At 36.7% G+C, this 17,896-nt stretch overlaps 1 protein-coding gene across 1 annotated transcript in view; it reads right to left on the reverse strand.

Moving 5' to 3' along the window:
- The window catches only part of GUCY1A2 (guanylate cyclase 1 soluble subunit alpha 2), a 506,039-nt gene that overhangs the window by 195,421 nt on the left and 292,722 nt on the right, over positions 1-17,896 (reverse strand). The window contains exon 5 of the mRNA XM_027563856.1: positions 4,156-4,641. Coding sequence (XP_027419657.1) covers positions 4,156-4,641 — 486 coding nt within the window. The remainder of the gene's footprint in view (positions 1-4,155; positions 4,642-17,896) is intronic.

Consider the following 17,896-nt stretch of genomic DNA (forward strand, 5'->3'; position numbering starts at 1 on the left):
TTACATTTAAGAACTTAATCCATTTTGAGTTAACTTTTGTGTATGGTGTTAGAGAATGTTCTAATTTTATTCTCTTACTAGTAGCTGTCCAGCTTCCCCAGCACCACTTATTAAAGAGACTGTATTTTTTCTGTCATATATCCTTGCCTCCCTTGTCATAGATTCATTGACCAAAACTGTTGGAATTTACTTCTGGGTTCTGTATTCTGTTCCACTGATCAATTGTTTGTTTCTGTGCCAGTATCATACACTTTTGATGACTTTTGGAGTATAGTCTGAAGTTAGGGAGCTCAATTCCTCCAGCTCTGTTTTTCTTTCTCAAGATTATTTTGGCACACTGAGGTCTTTCGTATCTCTTGACATGAATTTTAAAATCATTTGTTCCAGTTTTGTAAAAAATGTCATTGGCATTTTGACAGGGATCATTTTAAATCTGTAGATTGCCTGGGATAGTACAGTCATTTTGACAATATTGATTCTTCCAACTCAAGAACATGATATATTTTTCTCTCTATCTCAGTTTCTTTTATCAGTGTTTTTTTATCAGTTTTCTGAGTGTGGGCCTTTTACCTCCTTAGGCAGATTTATTCCTAGGTATTTTATTCTTTTTGATGCAATCATAAATAGGGTTACTTCTTTAATTTCTCTTTCTGATATTTAACTGTTAGTGTAGAGAAATGTAACAGATTTATGTATATTAACTTTGTATAACTTTATCAAATTAATTGATGAGCTCTAGTAGTTTTCTAGTGGCCTCTTTAGAATTTTCTATGTATAGTATCATATCATCTGCAGACAGTAAAAGTTTTACTTCTTTTTCAATTTGGATTCCTTTTATTTCTTTTTCTTATATGGCTGTTGTGGCCAGAACTTCCAAAAATGTAAAAGTGGTGAGAGTGGACATCTTTGTCTTGTCTTGACCTTAAAGGAAATACTTCCATATTTTCACCATTGAGTATGATGTATGATATTAGATCTCGGGTTTTCATATGTGGCTTTTATCATGTTGAGGTATGTCCCCTCCTTGCTAATCTACTGAACAGGAAGAGATATTTTCAGATGATATGACCAATAAGGAGTTAATATCCAACATACACAAACATCTTATAAAGCTCAACATCAAAAATATTAGCAACTTGATAAAAATGGATGATCAACGAGCACATGAAAAGATGCTCAGTATTGCTAATCAACAGGGAAATGCAAATCAAAACCACAAGGAGATATCACCTCACAGAGGTCAGAATAGCTATCATTAAAAAGAAAACAAAATATAAAAGTTGGTGAGGATGCAGGGAATAGGGATCCCTCCTACACTATTCGTGGGAAAATATTGATAAATTGGTGCAGCCACTCTGCAGGTAAACTGGTACAGCAGTAGCCAATTTTGAGGTTTCTCAAAAAACAAAATATAGAATTACCATATGACCTAGGAATTCCACTCCTGGGTATACTTCAGAAAGAAACAAAAAGACTAATACAAAACGATGCTCCTAAAGTTCCTAGGAGCATTATTTATTATTTATAATTGCCAAGGAATGGAAGCAACCTAAAGTGTCCAACAACAGATGAATGGATAAAGAAGATGTGTTTTATGTAGACAATAGAACACTACTCAGTCATAAAAACAATCAAATTTTCCCATTTGCAATAACATGAATGGACTTAGCAGGCATTATTCCTAGTGAAATAAGTCAAGCAGAATAGAAAAATACTGTATGATATCACATATTGAAAATTAAAAATACAACAAATGCTTTAACATAAAAGAAGGAGACTTTTCATAGATATAAAGATTAAACTAGTGAACTAGTGGTTTATCAATAGGGACAGTGAAGGGGAGGGGGCATAATAGGGTTGAGGGTAAAAAAGCGTTTCCTGTGGTATTATATAAAGTCATGTGTATGAAAATTTTGAAAAATTGTAAAGCACTATAGAATTTAAAGAATCTTACATCCAATTTAAAAAAAAAAAAATTAAAAAACTGGCTCTGGTATCATTTTACCTTAAAATTTATCACTAAAATTTCATAAGAAAAAATGAATGTGAGTGAAAGTTGCTAGTCACACCCAACTCTTTTGTGACTCCATGAGCTCTACAGTCCATGGAATTCTCCAGCTGAAGGAAACAAGCATAGCAAATCAGTGATTTAGAAGGGAGAGACTGTGGTTGCAGAGCTTGTGCAGTAGTGCACAAAGTCTAGGGAATTCGCTGGCTACCCAGTGATTAATACTGTGTGCTATTACTGCTTCATGAGTTCAATCCCTGGTTGGGGAATTATGATCCTGCAAGTCAGGTGCCCCCCAAAATAAATAGTGTACACAGTGTGAAGGAAAAATAGTGCTGGAAATTCAGGACAATCTGCTTTATTTTCTGGCATTGACAATGATAGATTCATATGTCTCCATTTAGCATCAGACACTGGCTACTTCTACCATAAATTACATAAAAATAAAATATAAGAAAGTTAATTTATAAAAACTCGTATTTTATATATCAAGGCAAATCCCTCATACATATATCACATTGAATGTTTACTACTCAGAAGAGGCTTTCTAAAATATTTAACATTGGCTATGTATCACGCATAAGTAACCTCTAGTGGCTCAAGTGGTAAAGAATCTGCCTGCAGTGCAAGAGATCAGGGTTCAATCTGTGGTTTGGGAAGACCTCTTGAAGAAAGGTTTAATGAAACTAGTGAATATCTTTCCCTAAAGGAGATATACCTTAACAAAAACACCCTCTGGACCATAATATGAAACTAAAACGTAAAACAAGTTCTTTTTGAATCTGCTTATGTGAAGATCATACTATGAAGAGAAGTTTAGATGATGTAAAAAAGAAAATAAAAATCACTAGTTCAACTAGTTTGTTTTTACTAAAAGTAATGACTGTCCTTCATATTAAAAAAAAAAGTCATTTACTATGTAATCCATGCACAATGTAAAGTCACAGTTATTCATTAGATGGATGGAAAGCTGAATCACTCAAAATATTGCTATAATTTTAATAAATTAAAACCATAATTGTTTTAAATTATGACACATGACCCCCAATGTTCATTGCAGCACTATAAATATCATATATTAACACATATATATGGCATCTAGAAAACTGGGACTGATAAACCTATTTGCAGGGCAGAAATAGAGACTCTATAAACATAGAGAACAAACGTATGGACACAGTGCGGGAAGGAGAGGGTGGGGCAAATTGAGAGAGCAGCACTGAAATACATATATTACCATATAAAAAATAGATAGCTAATGAGAAGTTGCTGTATAACACAGGGAGCTGAATCTAGTGTTACACTGTGACAACCTAGAGGGATGGATGGAAGGCAGGTGGGAGGGAGATTCAAAGAGGGAGGGAACGTATATATACTTATGGCTGATTCATGCTGATATATGGCAGAAACCAACATAACATTGTAAAGCAATTATCTGCCATTTAAAAATAAAGAAAAAGAAATTAATAAGTAGCTCACCAAATCAGGCTAACAAATGGTGACCTGCACACATTTTCAAAACTCTTCCATCAAGTAACTTGGAAAATTAACATGCTTCCAATAAAAATCATTGGTTATTTGGACAATAGCTAGAACATTTATATGCATTTTTTTCAGAATGAAAAGGATCTCAATTAATTCTCAATGAAGTAGAAAATACTTAATATGTTAAGTAATTAATTATTACTTTATAAAGTAAATTATTAGTTTATAAAGTAAATTATTAGTTTATAAAGTAAATTATTACTTTAATTACATTAATAATTAATATGTTTTAACATATACTGCTGTTCCTTTTAACTACCAATATAAAATTTTTAGTTTATATTATAATCCTACTCTTTAAGGAAAATTAATTATGTGGTTAAAAGTTGCCAATATTTCAGCAAGCTTATTTTATCTTTTTGATAATAATGAATTTAGAAGATTAGTTCCATAGAATTTTTCCTTTCTGACAAATATATAAATCAACTCATAGCGAAAATTCACTCAAAGATCAGATATACTTGTATTCTGAATATTTCTAAATGAAAATTATCCATCACTTATTCTTGTTAAATAGAAAAATATATTGCATGCTTGTAATTTAATGAAGATGATAATTTACCACTAAAAATACTTTTATATAAACAACCAAATCCCATTACCTTATAAATATCCAAAAATCCACATTGGTGGTCGAATCTTGTGTACAGCTCATTCAGCATGCTGATGACTTGCATGGGGGTACACTGGGCACATATGGCCGTGAAGCCAACAATGTCTGAAAACAGCATGGTGACATCATCGAACTTTCTGGCCTGTACTTGCTGCCCTTGCCACAACTGCTGGGCTACATCACCAGGGAAAATGGAGTATAGAAGATCCACTGTTTTCTTTTTCTCTTCTTCCAGGGCCTGGTGAGTTCTTTCTAAAGTTGCTTTTAATTTATCCATCCTCTTCTTCAGCCCATCCTGGGCCTTTGCCTGCTCGCCAACCAAGATGACATCTCGAGTAGCATCATGGATAGGGATGTCCGAGAGATGTAGCCCTCGTCCCATAAGTTCATCCAACTTGTCCACACATGGAGAACCCAAGAATAAAATGGAATTTGATTCCGAGACATGGATCATTTGTCCTTTAACTTCCATCACCTGCAAAATTAACACGGAATTTTAGTCAGCACTCTTTACATAGTAGGTTCACAAAAATTAATTTATTATCAGATGGAGAAGAAGACTAAGAAATTAGCCTTACAGACTTTCTCCATATAGACAAATCTAAATGTGATTTGGGGCCAATGTAGAATTTATGATTCTAAATAGAAATATTTGCTATTGTTTCCCACTTGGCCACTTTCTTAAGACAATGATCAAATGAAAAGAGAGATCAATAAGAATTGAAACAGAAAACATTTTCATTCAAAATGAAATTGTACCCAGGTACATCATGAAACTGATTCACCAACCAGTTCAAAAACTTTCAATCTGCTTAGTAATAATAGAATTTGGATAATTCCACCTGTCAAAATACTAGATTTAATTGTCATTAAAATAAAACTCAGAAAATAAGTCCAGGAGACTACATGAATCCAAATAATTGTTTAGTCATATGTAAATCATTTTAAGGTCCATCTAATGAAGGCTATGGTTTTTCCAGTGGTCATGTATGGATATGAGAGTTGGACTGTGAAGAAAGCTGAGCGCCGAAGAATTGATGCTTTTGAACTGTAATGTTGGAGAAGACTCTTGAGAGTCCCTTGGACTGCAAGGAGATCCAACCAGTCCATCCTAAAGGAGATCGGTCCTGGGTGTTCATTGGAAGGACTGATGCTAAAGCTGAAACTACAATACTTTGGCCACCTCATGCAAAGAGTTGACTCATTGGAAAATACCCTGATGCTGGGAGGGATTGGGGGCAGGAGGAGAAGGGGATGACAGAGAATGAGATGGCTGGATGGCATCACCGACTCAATGGACATGAATTTGAATAAACTCCGGGAGTTGGTGATGGACAGGAAGGCCTGGCGTGCTGCGATTCATGGGGTTGCAATGAGTCGGACACGACTGAGCCACTGAACTGAAATGAAGTCATTTTTTTCATCTGTTGTAGTCCTATGAAAGTATATTGATTCTTGCATTGACTAGATTAGTTGATAATTCATTTGGACTTAAAAATAAAAATTTAAGCTAGATTTCATTAATAAGTATTAGCAGAAAATGACTACCAGTTAACTAGCATATTCAATATAAGCTAAAAGTAGCCCCCTCCCCCAAGTCAGGATAGTATTAAAGAAACCCAGCTAGTAAGATAAAAAATCTGAATACACTGTATTGGTGTTTTGCTTTCTGGCTCACTTCACTCTGTATAATAGACTCCAGTTTCATCCACCTCATTAGAACTGATTCAAATGTATTCTTTTTAATGGCTGAGTAACCAATACAATATTATAAAGTAATTAGCCTCCAATTAAAATAAATAAATTTAAATTAAAAAAATTAAAAAATTCTGAATATACAGTAATTTAAATCTATCCCTCCTTTCTGTGCTTTTTGGAGAATTTAGAGAATTGATGTTTAATGAAAAACTTCATGAACACTGGCTCATGTTATCTTAGCTTAATGCTCTAAGGAACCCTCAGAGGGGATGAACATCAGCAAGAAAGGAAGGGAGTCTTAGGCTATATTTATCCAAATACCCTTACTTGGGTTAAGATAGGATATTTCAGCACATCTCAAGCGGAAGCTAGTTGTCATTACCTGCAGAGAGTGCTAAGTGCTAAATTGCTTCAGTCGTGTCTGACTCTTTGCAACCCCATGGACTGTAGCCTGCCAGGCTCCTCTGTCCTCTGTCCTGGAGTGGGTTGCCATTTCCTCCTCCAGGGGATCTTCCAGACCCAGGGATCAAACCGATGTCTCTTATGTCTCCTGCACTGGCAGGTAGGTTTTTACCACTAGCGCCACCTGGGAACCCCTGAAGAGGACTGCTTACAAATTGACCAACTGAGACTGTGTATCAGTTTTATCTATGTCACTTTCTGCAACTACATGGAATGTGCTCAATAAATTTATTTTCTTTTGATCTTCATAGCATGAAGTATAGGTTAGTTGATGAAATTGGAGGCATAGAACAAATATGGGGTAAAACTACAGAGATTTTGTCTTCTAAGCCTGAAAATATTTTACTTTGTTCCACCTGCACCATTTACCACGATCTAGTCTATATAAGGCGGAGAAGGCAATGGCACCCCACTCCAGTACTCTTGCCTCGAAAATCCATGGACAGAGGAGCCTGGTAGGCTGCAGTCCATGGGGTCGCTAAGAGTCAGACACGACTGAGCGACTTCACTTTCACTTTTCACTTTCATGCATTGGAGAAGGAAATGGCAACCCACTCCAGTGTTCTTGCCTGGAGAATCCCAGGGACGGGGAAGCCTGGTGGGCTGCCGTCTCTGGGGTCACACTGAGTCGGACATGACTGAAGCGACTTAGCAGCAGCAGCAGCAGCAGCAGCAGCAGTCTATATAAGGAAAAAATGAATCCTTGCTTCATGTTATAAATTGTATGAAACAAAATGTTCACTTTTTATACAAAGTCTGCTAATGTTCAGTATTTCATTATTTTATATATAATTTATTCATTGAAGTGTTTATTGAGTGTTTTCTATTTATCAGTGCTGCCCTGGCTGATAACCATAAAAAGATAATACAAGGTTCCCCTTTTAAAAGATACCACACTATGGAAACAAGAGACACAACTATATAGCCCGTAGAATAGAATGAAGAAACATTTCAATTCCCTATTTAAGATAGGCTGTCAAAAACTGCAGGCTATGGTTTGAATACAAAGAATGCAATTGTCCTGAAAAGTATTTCCAGATTATTTCATATATGCTGGGTATGCTTTTTTTTTGGGGGGGGGGGGGGTTGTTAATGATTCATACTCATTAGACTATTAGAAGTGTAATAAAGAAGATACACAAAATGTACAACATCATAGCTTGAAAACTAGTATAATCATTTTTTTCTTAAGATTTAAGGTAAAAGCAAACCTCTGATGCTCATATAGTTAGACCTCCATCTGGTCTCTTTCTTTTCACATTTCTTTCTAATCATTTTCTTTTTCTTCTACATCTTGCTTTTTTCTCCCTTCTTCCCTTTGTTCTTTGGACTTAACTCTTTTGTTTTATTTTTCAAACATTCTTTCTTCATTTACTCTTTATCTCTCCTGCTTGCCTGGCTTTCTTTGTCATCACTGGTTACTTCATTTCCTTGTTGGTTTTTCATTTTTGTTTCTCTTTTTTCCCCTAGGTATTAACTTTCACATTTCCTATTATAAATTGACCTTTTTCTTTTCTGCCTTTGCTTCTACCTCTTTTTATTTAAAATATAAACCAGTATATGTATATAGGCATAAATAATATTATATATTATTTGCTATATGTAAAAAATATGTTTTTCTTTAACTTTCAAAGAAGCGAAATGGAATATATTATATTCCATCTAAAAAAACCCATAAATATATTCCCAATTTATATATGGCATAGTTCTTTTTTTTTTTGAAATTTATGACAGAATAAAATATTTTTATTTTTATTTTATTAATTAAAACAAATTTCTGACAGAATGAAATAATTAAAATAAAATATTTAATACTTAGATCACATGTTTTTCTCTTTTAACAATGCCATAGAAAGCTTAAGAAAATATTAAGTATAAGAACTTTACTCAGTTCTAAAGATGGAGTTGAGGTTAAGACAGTTATGGTCTCTGCCCTCATGGAGCTTATATTCTAACAGAGGGGATGATTTTATATATATATATATATATATATATATATTTTTTTTTTTTTTTTTTAAGAAATGGCAGGTTATGGAGGGCTGTGGGACCCTCTTGCTGTAGAACAATTAGATACATATTTTAAAAAATACTTATGAGTCATCTCTTAAGAGGCAAAGGTTTCCAAGTACATCCCCATATACACGCACTAGCAAAAGAAACAAATTAAAACAAGGCAAACAAACAAAAAGTGAAACCTTGATCTGAACCCCCAGTAGGAGCAGAGAGAAACCAGGCTGTCCTAAGAGTCATGTGGAAAGAACACTTTTATTGGAATTCTGAGACTTGGAACGTTTGTAAGATTAGAGAGCCTAGTGAGATTCTTTTTTTTTTTTTTTTTCCTAATTTTATTTTATTTTTAAACTTTACATAATTGTATTAGTTTTGCCAAATATCAAAATGAATCTGCCACAGGTATACATGTGTTCCCCATCCTGAACCCTCCTCCCTCCTCCCTCCCCATACCATCCCTCTGGGTCGTCCCAGTGCACTAGCCCCAAGCATCCAGTATCGTGCATCGAACCTGGACTGGCCACTCATTTCTTACATGATATTTTACATGTTTTAATGCCATTCTCCCAAATCTTCCCACCCTCTCCCTCTCCCTCTCCCGCAGAGTCCATAAGACTGTTCTATACATCAGTGTCTCTTTTGCTGTCTCGTACACCAGGTTATTGTTACCATCTTTCTAAATTCCATATATATGCGTTAGTATACTGTATTGATGTTTTTCCTTCTGGCTTACTTCACTCTGTATAATAGGCTCCAGTTTCATCCTAGTGAGATTCTTGACTTGAAGATTCATCCTCAGAATTAAAGAGGTCCTTAGTCAACTGGCACCTAAAACTTCCCCATCTTAGGCTCTCAAAACTCTCGATATGATTAAGCTCAAGCAATGAACAAAAGCAAATAATGAACACAAGATTTAGATGACAAAAACTGAGTGATGGGAATGTCAACTTCAGAATATACAGCAGCTATTTATTTACAAGTAAAGATACAATTTCAGAGAAAGATTAATGACAGAAATGATATGGACCTAACAGAAGCAGAAGATATTAAGAAGAGCTGGCAAGAATACACAGAAGAACTATCCAAAAAAATCTTAATGACCTAGATAACCACAATGGTGTCATCACTCAGCTAGAGCCAGACATCCTGGAATGTGAAGTCAAGTGGACCTTAGGAAGCATCACTATGAACAAAGCTAGTGGAGGTGATGGAATTCTAGTTGAGCTATTTCAAATCATAAAAGATGATGCTGTGAAAGTGTTGCACTAAATATGTCAGCAAATTTGGAAAATTCAGCAGTGGACACAGGACTGGAGAAGGTCAGTTTTCATTCCAATCCCAAAGAAAAGCAATGAATGCCAAAGAATGCTCAAACTACCGCACAACTGCACTCATCTCACACACTAGCAAAGTAATGCTCAAAATTCTCCAAGCCAGATTTCAATAGTACATGAACGATGAACTTCCAGATGTTCAACCTAGATTTAGAAGAGACAGAGGAACCAGAGATCCAATTGCCAACATCCGCTGGAACATTGAAAAAGCCAGAGAGTTCCAGAAAAACATCTATTTCTGCTTTATTGATTATGCTAAAGCCTTTGACTGTGTGGATCACAACAAACTGTGGAAAATTCTGAAAGAGATGGGAATATCAGACCACTTTACCTGTCTCCTGAGAAATCTATATGCAGGTCAGGAGGCAACAGTTAGAACTGGACATGGAACAATGGACTGATCCCAAATTGGGAAGGACTATGTCAAGGCTGTATATTGTCACCCTGCTTATTTAACTTATATGCAGAGTATATCATGCAAAATGCCAGGCTGATGAAGCACAAGCTGAAATCAAGATTGCTGGGAGAAATATCAAGAACTTCAGATATGCAGATAACACCATCCTTATGACAGAAAGCGAAGAGGAACTAAAGAGCCTATTGATGAAAGTGAAAAAGGACAGTGAAAAAGTTGACTTAAAACTCAACATTCAAAAAAACGAAAAGCATGGTATCTGGTCCCATCACTTTATGTAAAATAGATGGGGAAACCATGGAAACAGTGACAGAGTTTATTTTCTTGGACTCCAAAATCACTGCAGATTGTGACTGCAGCCATGAAATTAAAAGACGCTTGTTCCTTTTAAATTAAAAGCAAAGCTATATATCAACATGACTATAGCTTTACTTTTAATTTAAAAGGAGCAAGCGTCTTTTAATTTCATGGCAAAACCAATACAATATTGTAAAGTTAAAAAATTAAATTAAATTAAAAAAAATAAAAAATGACAAGCAAAAAAAAAAAAGAAAATTATTCTCCAGAAAAAAATAAAAATAAAAGCAAAGCTATGACAAACCTAGACAACATATTAAAAAGCAGAGACGCTACTTTGCTAAGAAAGGTGCATATAGTCAAAACTGTGGTTTTTCCAGAAGTCATGTATGGATGTTAGTGTTGGACCATAAAGAAGGCTGTGTGCCCAAGAATTGATGCTTTCGAATCTGTGGTGTTGAGAAGATTCCTGAGAGTCCCTTGGACAACAAAGATGTTAAACCACTCAATCCTAAAGGGAATCAGACTTTAATATTCATTGGAAAGACTGATGCTGGAACTGAAGCTCCAGTACTTTGGCCAGCTGATGCGAAGAGCTAAATGCTGAGAAAGATTGAAGGCAGGAGGAGAAGGGGGTAACAGAGGATGAGTTGGTTGAATGGCATCACCGACTGGATACCCATGAGTTTGAGCAAGCTCTGGGAGTTGGTGATGGATTGGGAAGCCTGGCAAGCTGCAGTCCATGGGGTTGCAGAGTTGAACATGACTGAGTGACTGAACTGAACTGAACAGAGAAAGATTAGCACCAAGAGACTATGAGGAAGGAGTAGGCAGTTAAAAACTTAGAACAGGTCATAATGTAAATGATAGTAGTATTTAACTCAAATAATTGTAATGAAATAATTACATACAGGCCTGTTTACCATATGGAGTGTGATATCTGTCACAAATGAGCCTTTGATAAATATTAGGTGACCTTACTGTGGGTTTTGAAACTACCTCAAGCCTTCTAAACCAGAACCCCTTGTTGTTGAACTCAGAAACTGATTTTTCTAAAAAATAAGGAGTACATATGATCCTGAAATTTCACTAGACAGGAATTATTGTCTCAAATGTCATCTTACACAATCTAATTGTAAATGAAGTATAAATAAAGAAAATAAGGGATGGAAAGGAAATACAGATTGCATGGAATAACAAACCAAGTTGGTAAAGGGTAAGGACTTGAACCAGAAATCTTGATATACACAGCCACAGTGTAGACTGTCAGAAAGAATATTTGGATAAAACAAAGAGTGAAATATGAAGTTCAGAGATGACTTAAAGCTCAGACAGGAACAAGACCACCAAATTCCCTATGAATATATCAATCAAAGGTAAATCACAAAACTGTTTCAACAAATGTTATAGACGGTTTTGTTTTAACAAGTTTATAAATGACTTTCCTTCATATCTGTGGAAACATTCAAGATGTACAAGGATCCATTACATTTTTTCATTGGCATGGTACTACATTTATGAGAGGAATTATGTAATTTTGTTATCCAATTTGGGTACTTGAGTCTCCCATAAATGTTTGCCAAAGGTCTGCTTGACAAATTCTATTTGTAACCCAATAATATCTCTTAACTGTCCCTTAGTTGGTACAACAAATAACATTTTCAAAATGCTTCCACAGACATTGCTGCATTTTGTCTTCTTGACAGTGTAAGCGGCACCCAAAGTTGCTATAATCGAGGTAGCTAAGACCAGGGAAGGTTGAGTAAGTTGCCAGAGATCACACAGTTGAGTTAGAGAGCCTTGAACTGCCTGACCCAGTGTTCTTTTCATACATAAGTAAAGAGCTGAAAGGAATGAGAGCTTTTGAAATTAAAAATGTTCAGAGTTTAAAGCCCAGTTTTACCACTTGCTGACTGAGTCACCATAGGTGGATCACATGGCCTCTCAGAGATCCAGTAACATCATCTGTAGTGATGTAATGTAATGATGGAATAAAGGTAATTTTATAGAACAGCATTAGGATAAAGTTTAAATGAAATAATATATATATAAAAGTTTAGCCTAATACCCACATTAGCATTCACTCAGTTTCTCTCAGTTATTATTGTTATTGTTATTAATCATTATGAAATAAGATAATGATGATTTGGTTGGTGCCAGAGAGATATTACAAATAGGAAATAATAATAATAATGAATAGGAAATATAATAAATAGGAAATAAACAATAATAATGCATCTCTTAAAAAATATCTAATATGATGTTAGAGAAATCATAGTTATATTTTATGAAGCTATATTACATAGGCATCGTTTACAAATTATTTTCAGTAACAGTGAAAAGCTATAAACAACTTTCATGTTTATAAATGCATTTCTACTTAAATGATTTATGATCTATCAGTTAAGAAAAAAGTTTCACAAACCATACAAAATGCTACAATAATTAAAATATCACAATGCAGGTGACTTTGAATTGGCAAAATGTCTCAGACATGCATTATCAGAATTTGTCTTGTAAACTTCCCCATGAACATGAACAATGTATAAGAATTCCTTGTCAAGACAATAGCATTTAGCTGAAGAAACATGCCCTGGAGGCTACCTATTATAGTGAAAAATGTAATAGCTATTGGAATATGGCAAGGGAAATATTCCAAGATGAGTAAAGGAAAATTCAAATCCCCAGAGAGAAAGAAGAGCATAGCATATTTAGGGCATTTATGAAGGACCAGTATGATTACACGGAGAAGGCAATGGCACCCCACTCCAGTACTCTTGCCTGGAAAATTGCATGGGCGGAGGAGCCTGGGAGGCTGCAGTCCATGGGGTCGCTAAGAGTTGGACATGACTGAGCGACATCACTTTCACTTTTCACTTTCATGCATGGGAGAAGGAAATGGCAACCCACTCTAGTATTCTTACCTGGAGAATCCCAGGGACGGTGGAGCCTGGTGGGTGGAGGCTGCCATCTATGGGGTCACACAGAGTCGGACACAACTGAAGCAACTTAGCAGCAGCAGCAGCAGTATGATTACAACAGAGAGCAAAGGGGCAATGACCAGGGTCTAGTGAGGTCAAGGCCGTACAACTGAGTTATGATAATTGCAATGTGAACCTACTCCTTATAATTCTCCAGTCCTCTCTACTCTTTCCTCTATTACCATGAGAGCCACATGTCAACGATGTGGGAAGCAGAAGAAGGAGCCTGGGTTCTAAAGTCTCTTTTGCAACAAGACTGCTCAAAAGACACCTAACCTGTCCCAGATCTACGATGTGAATAAGAAATATATTTTTACATAGTTAATGGACAGGGATTTGAAGATTCTTGTAGCAGTTAGCATTATTAATCTTGACTAACATACCAGTTCCTGGTAAAAGATCAGTTTCAGCCATCTCCATCACACATTTGCAATGTGGTCTAGACTTACACCTACGTCACACTAGGATCTTGGTGAAAAGAATCCACCGTGATTCTTTCCCATTCAACCCAATTACAGTCACCATCATTCTAATTAACACCATTCCCATTTACAATTCTATGAGACCAGTGAATTACGGATTGGTCCTGAGATCAACACACAGTTGAATCTTTAAGTGTGAATCTAAAGCTTTGCTTAAAGGACTGGTTGGTTTTATGCTTATCCAACTTGAATCATCATGAATTATAACTTCATACATTTTTTTATACTTGAAGCTAAATTACATGTGCATCTTAGATTCCAGTAACGTGATATCAAAACTTTTTAAGTATACTATAAATCATTTTTAAGTATACTGTAAATTATTTGAATGCCTTCTTAGACACAAATGTTCACAAACACTGTAGAAGTTAATACATTCATTTGGGGGGGATATTAAGGAGATATTCCTCCCCAAACTGAAAATCTTCAGTGTAAGTAATTTATTCCTTTTTTGATGTTTATTTTTAAATTTAAATATACCTGATTTAATTATATAAGGTATTAATTTCATTGAATATATAATATATACTCATATATATTAATTATATAATCATGATGGCATGATCACTGACCTAGAGCCAGACATCCTGGAATGTGAAGTCAAGTGGGCCTTAGAAAGCATCACTACAAACAAAGCTAGTGGAGGTGATGGAATTCCAGTTGAGCTATTTCAAATCCTGAAAGATGATGCTGGGAAAGTGCTCCACTCAATATGCCAGCAAATTTGGAAAACTCACAGTGGCCACAGGACTGGGAAAGGTCAGTTTTCATTCCAATCCCAAAGAAAGGCAATGCCAAAGAATGCTCAAACTACCACACAATTGCACTCATCTCACACACTAGTAAAGTAATGCTCAAAATTCTCCAAGCCAGGCTTCAGCAGTACATGAACCGTGAACTTCCAGATGTTCAAGCTGGTTTTAGAAAAGGCAGAGGAACCAGAGATCATATTGCCAACATCCGCTGGATCATGGAAAAAGCAAGAGAGTTCCAGAAAAACATATATTTCTGCTTTATTGACTATGCCAAAGTATTTGACTGTGTGGATCACAATAAACTGTGGAAAATTCTGAAAGAGATGGGAATACCAGACCACCTGACCTGCCTCTTGAGAAACCTATATGCAGGTCAGGAAGCAACAGTTAGAACTGGACATGGAACAACAGACTGGTTCCAAATAGGAAAAGGAGTACGTCAAGGCTGCATACTGTCACCCTGCTTATTTATCTTCTATGCAGAGTACATCATGAGAAACGCTGGTCTGGAAGAAGCACAAGCTGGAATCAAGATTGCCGGGAGAAATATCAATTACCTCAGATATGCAGATGACACCACCCTTATGGCAGAAAAGCCTCTTGATGAAAGTGAAAGTGGAGAGTGAAAAAGTTGGCTTAAACCTCAACATTCAGAAAACGAAGATCATGGCATCTGGTCCCATCACTTCATGGGAAATAGATGGGGAAACAGTGGAAACAGTGTCAGACTTTATTTTTTTGGGCTCCCAAATCACTGCAGATGGTGACTGCAGCCATGAAATTAAAAGACGCTTACTCCTTGGAAGGAAAGTTTTGACAAACCTAGATAGCATATTGAAAAGCAGAGACATTACTTTGCCAACAAAGGTCCATCTAGTCAAGGCTATGGTTTTTCCTTTGGTCGTGTATGGATGTGAAAGTTGGACTGTGAAGAAAGCTGAGCGCTGAAGAATTGATGCTTTTGAACTGTGTTGTTGGAGAAAACTCTTGAGCGTCCCTTGGACTGCAAGGAGATCCAACCAGTCCATTCTAAAGGAGATCAGCTCTGGGTGTTCTTTGGAAGGAATGATGCTAAAGCTGAAACTCCAGTATTTTGACCACCTCATGCGAAGAGTTGACTCACTGGAAAAGACTCTGATGCTCGGAAGGATTGGGAGCAGGAGGAAAAGGGGATGACAGAGGATGAGATTGTTGGATGGCATCACTGACTCAATGGATGTGAGTTTGAGTGAACTCCGGGAGTTGGTGATGGACAGGGAGGCCTGGCGTGCTGCAATTCATGGGGTCGCAAAGAGTTGGACACGACTGAGCAACTGAACTGAACTGAACTGAACCCAGCTTTTTTAAGTGTAAGAATGGAAACTGAAAAAAGTTAAGTGATGTGTTCAAGGTCTGTAGCTAAGGAAACAGAGATGGGACTACAACATGGGTGTTCTCATCTTAGGTTGTATACCCTACATATTTTCCTACATATTTCACTCTCACAATAAAAGGGACTTCTAAAAATTGTAATGAGTACTTGTGGTATTGGAAACCTTCAGGAAATTCTTCTATATCAGACTTAAGAATCTCTGCACTGTTATATAATATTTGCTTGAATGTTTTCCCGCTCTTCAGAAATAAATGGCATGACCAAACTGACTCCACGCTTTTAAAATGGAAATAGTAATTAAATCTACCTAATAATATTATTATTAAAATACATATTGTAAATGTTTACAAAGTACTCAAAATAGTCAACAATATATAATAAACAAGTATATGTTTAATTAAAACTGCCTGGCTTGCAGTTGCTATAAGTACTTTTAGGATTCTATAACTAATCATCTACTATTGTCCTACAGACAATTTAAGCTTTGATTACAACGAATAGAGGCTGTATTAGTTTTCTAGGGATGCTATAATAAATTAACACAGAATGAGTGGTTTGAACAACAGAGGTTTATTGTCTTAGCTCTGGAAACTAGAAGCCCAAGATCAAAGTGTTGGTGGGGCCAGGGCCTTCCCTCTCCTAGCTTTTGGCTGTGGCAGCATAAGTATAACATTCACATCGTGCTCTATATACATGTCTGTCTCTGTGAACCAATTTTCACATTTTATAAGGACATTAGTCAGAAAGTGGCCAAGGTGGCAGAGTAGAAAGACCCTGGTTCACCTCTTCTCATGAGCACACCAAAATCACTATTATGTTCAAAACAATCATTAGTTAAAATGATTGCAAGCTGTGAGAAAAAGTCTTTTAAAACTAAAGACATAAAGAAAAAACCACAATGCGATGAATAGGAGGGGTGGACTTGAGATACAATCAAATGCCATACCCCAAGGTGGGTGACACACAAGTTGGAGAATGATTATATTGCACAGGGTCTCTCACATGAATGCAAGTTCTAAGCTCCACATCAGACACCCTTGGACAATAGGTCCTGCACCAGGAGGATGATTACCAAGAGCATTTGGCTTTGAATTCCAGTGGAATTTAATTTTGAGAGTCCCAAAGGACTGGGAGAAATAGAGACTTCATTCTTAAAAGATATATACAAAATTTCATGCACACTGGGTCTTTGGGCCAAAGCAATAATTTAATAGGAGCCTGGGCCAGATAGAGCTTCTAGACTTGGAATGTCTTCAAGAGAAATGGTGGGGGAGGCTGTGGCTCATACAGGGGACATTAGACACTGGTGGAAACCATATTTGGGAACATGCTACCACAAAACACTACTACTGGTGGCTGCCATTGTGACTCATTAGGGCCCCAACCTGGCCATCCTGAAAAACCACAGGGACACAGTCCAGTCCCACTCATCAACAGAAAGGTTCTTAAAGACTTCCTGACCCCATAGCTACCTCTAGACATGCCCCTAGACATGGCCCTGACCACCAGAGAATCAAGACCAAGTCCCACCCACCAGTGGGCAGGCACTGACACTTCCCTCCTAGAATCCTGTATTAGACACTAGACCAGTCTCACTAAACAAAGAGCAGATATAAGATGCTACAAAACTATGATCTCACAACCTGAGAAACCAGCCCACTCACAGCAGGACAGACCCAACCCTGGGACCAGCTAGACATGGGCCCAGTGCACTAGCAGGCCAATGCAAGATTCAGAACACCATGGAGCAGATACCAAACTGTCAGGAACCATCACTCACCACCACCAACAATCTAAAATGAGCTCTGTGATCCCTGACTCCAGAGACCAGCTCTGCCTGCCAGTAGTCCGACATTAGCCCCAGGACCTGGTTTCGCCTGGCAGTGGCTGAGCAACAACCACAGAATTTTCAAGATCCTGACTC

The sequence above is a fragment of the Bos indicus x Bos taurus genome, chromosome 15, assembly GCF_003369695.1.
Source record: "Bos indicus x Bos taurus breed Angus x Brahman F1 hybrid chromosome 15, Bos_hybrid_MaternalHap_v2.0, whole genome shotgun sequence".
In the NCBI taxonomy this organism is placed as follows: Eukaryota; Metazoa; Chordata; class Mammalia; order Artiodactyla; family Bovidae; genus Bos; species Bos indicus x Bos taurus.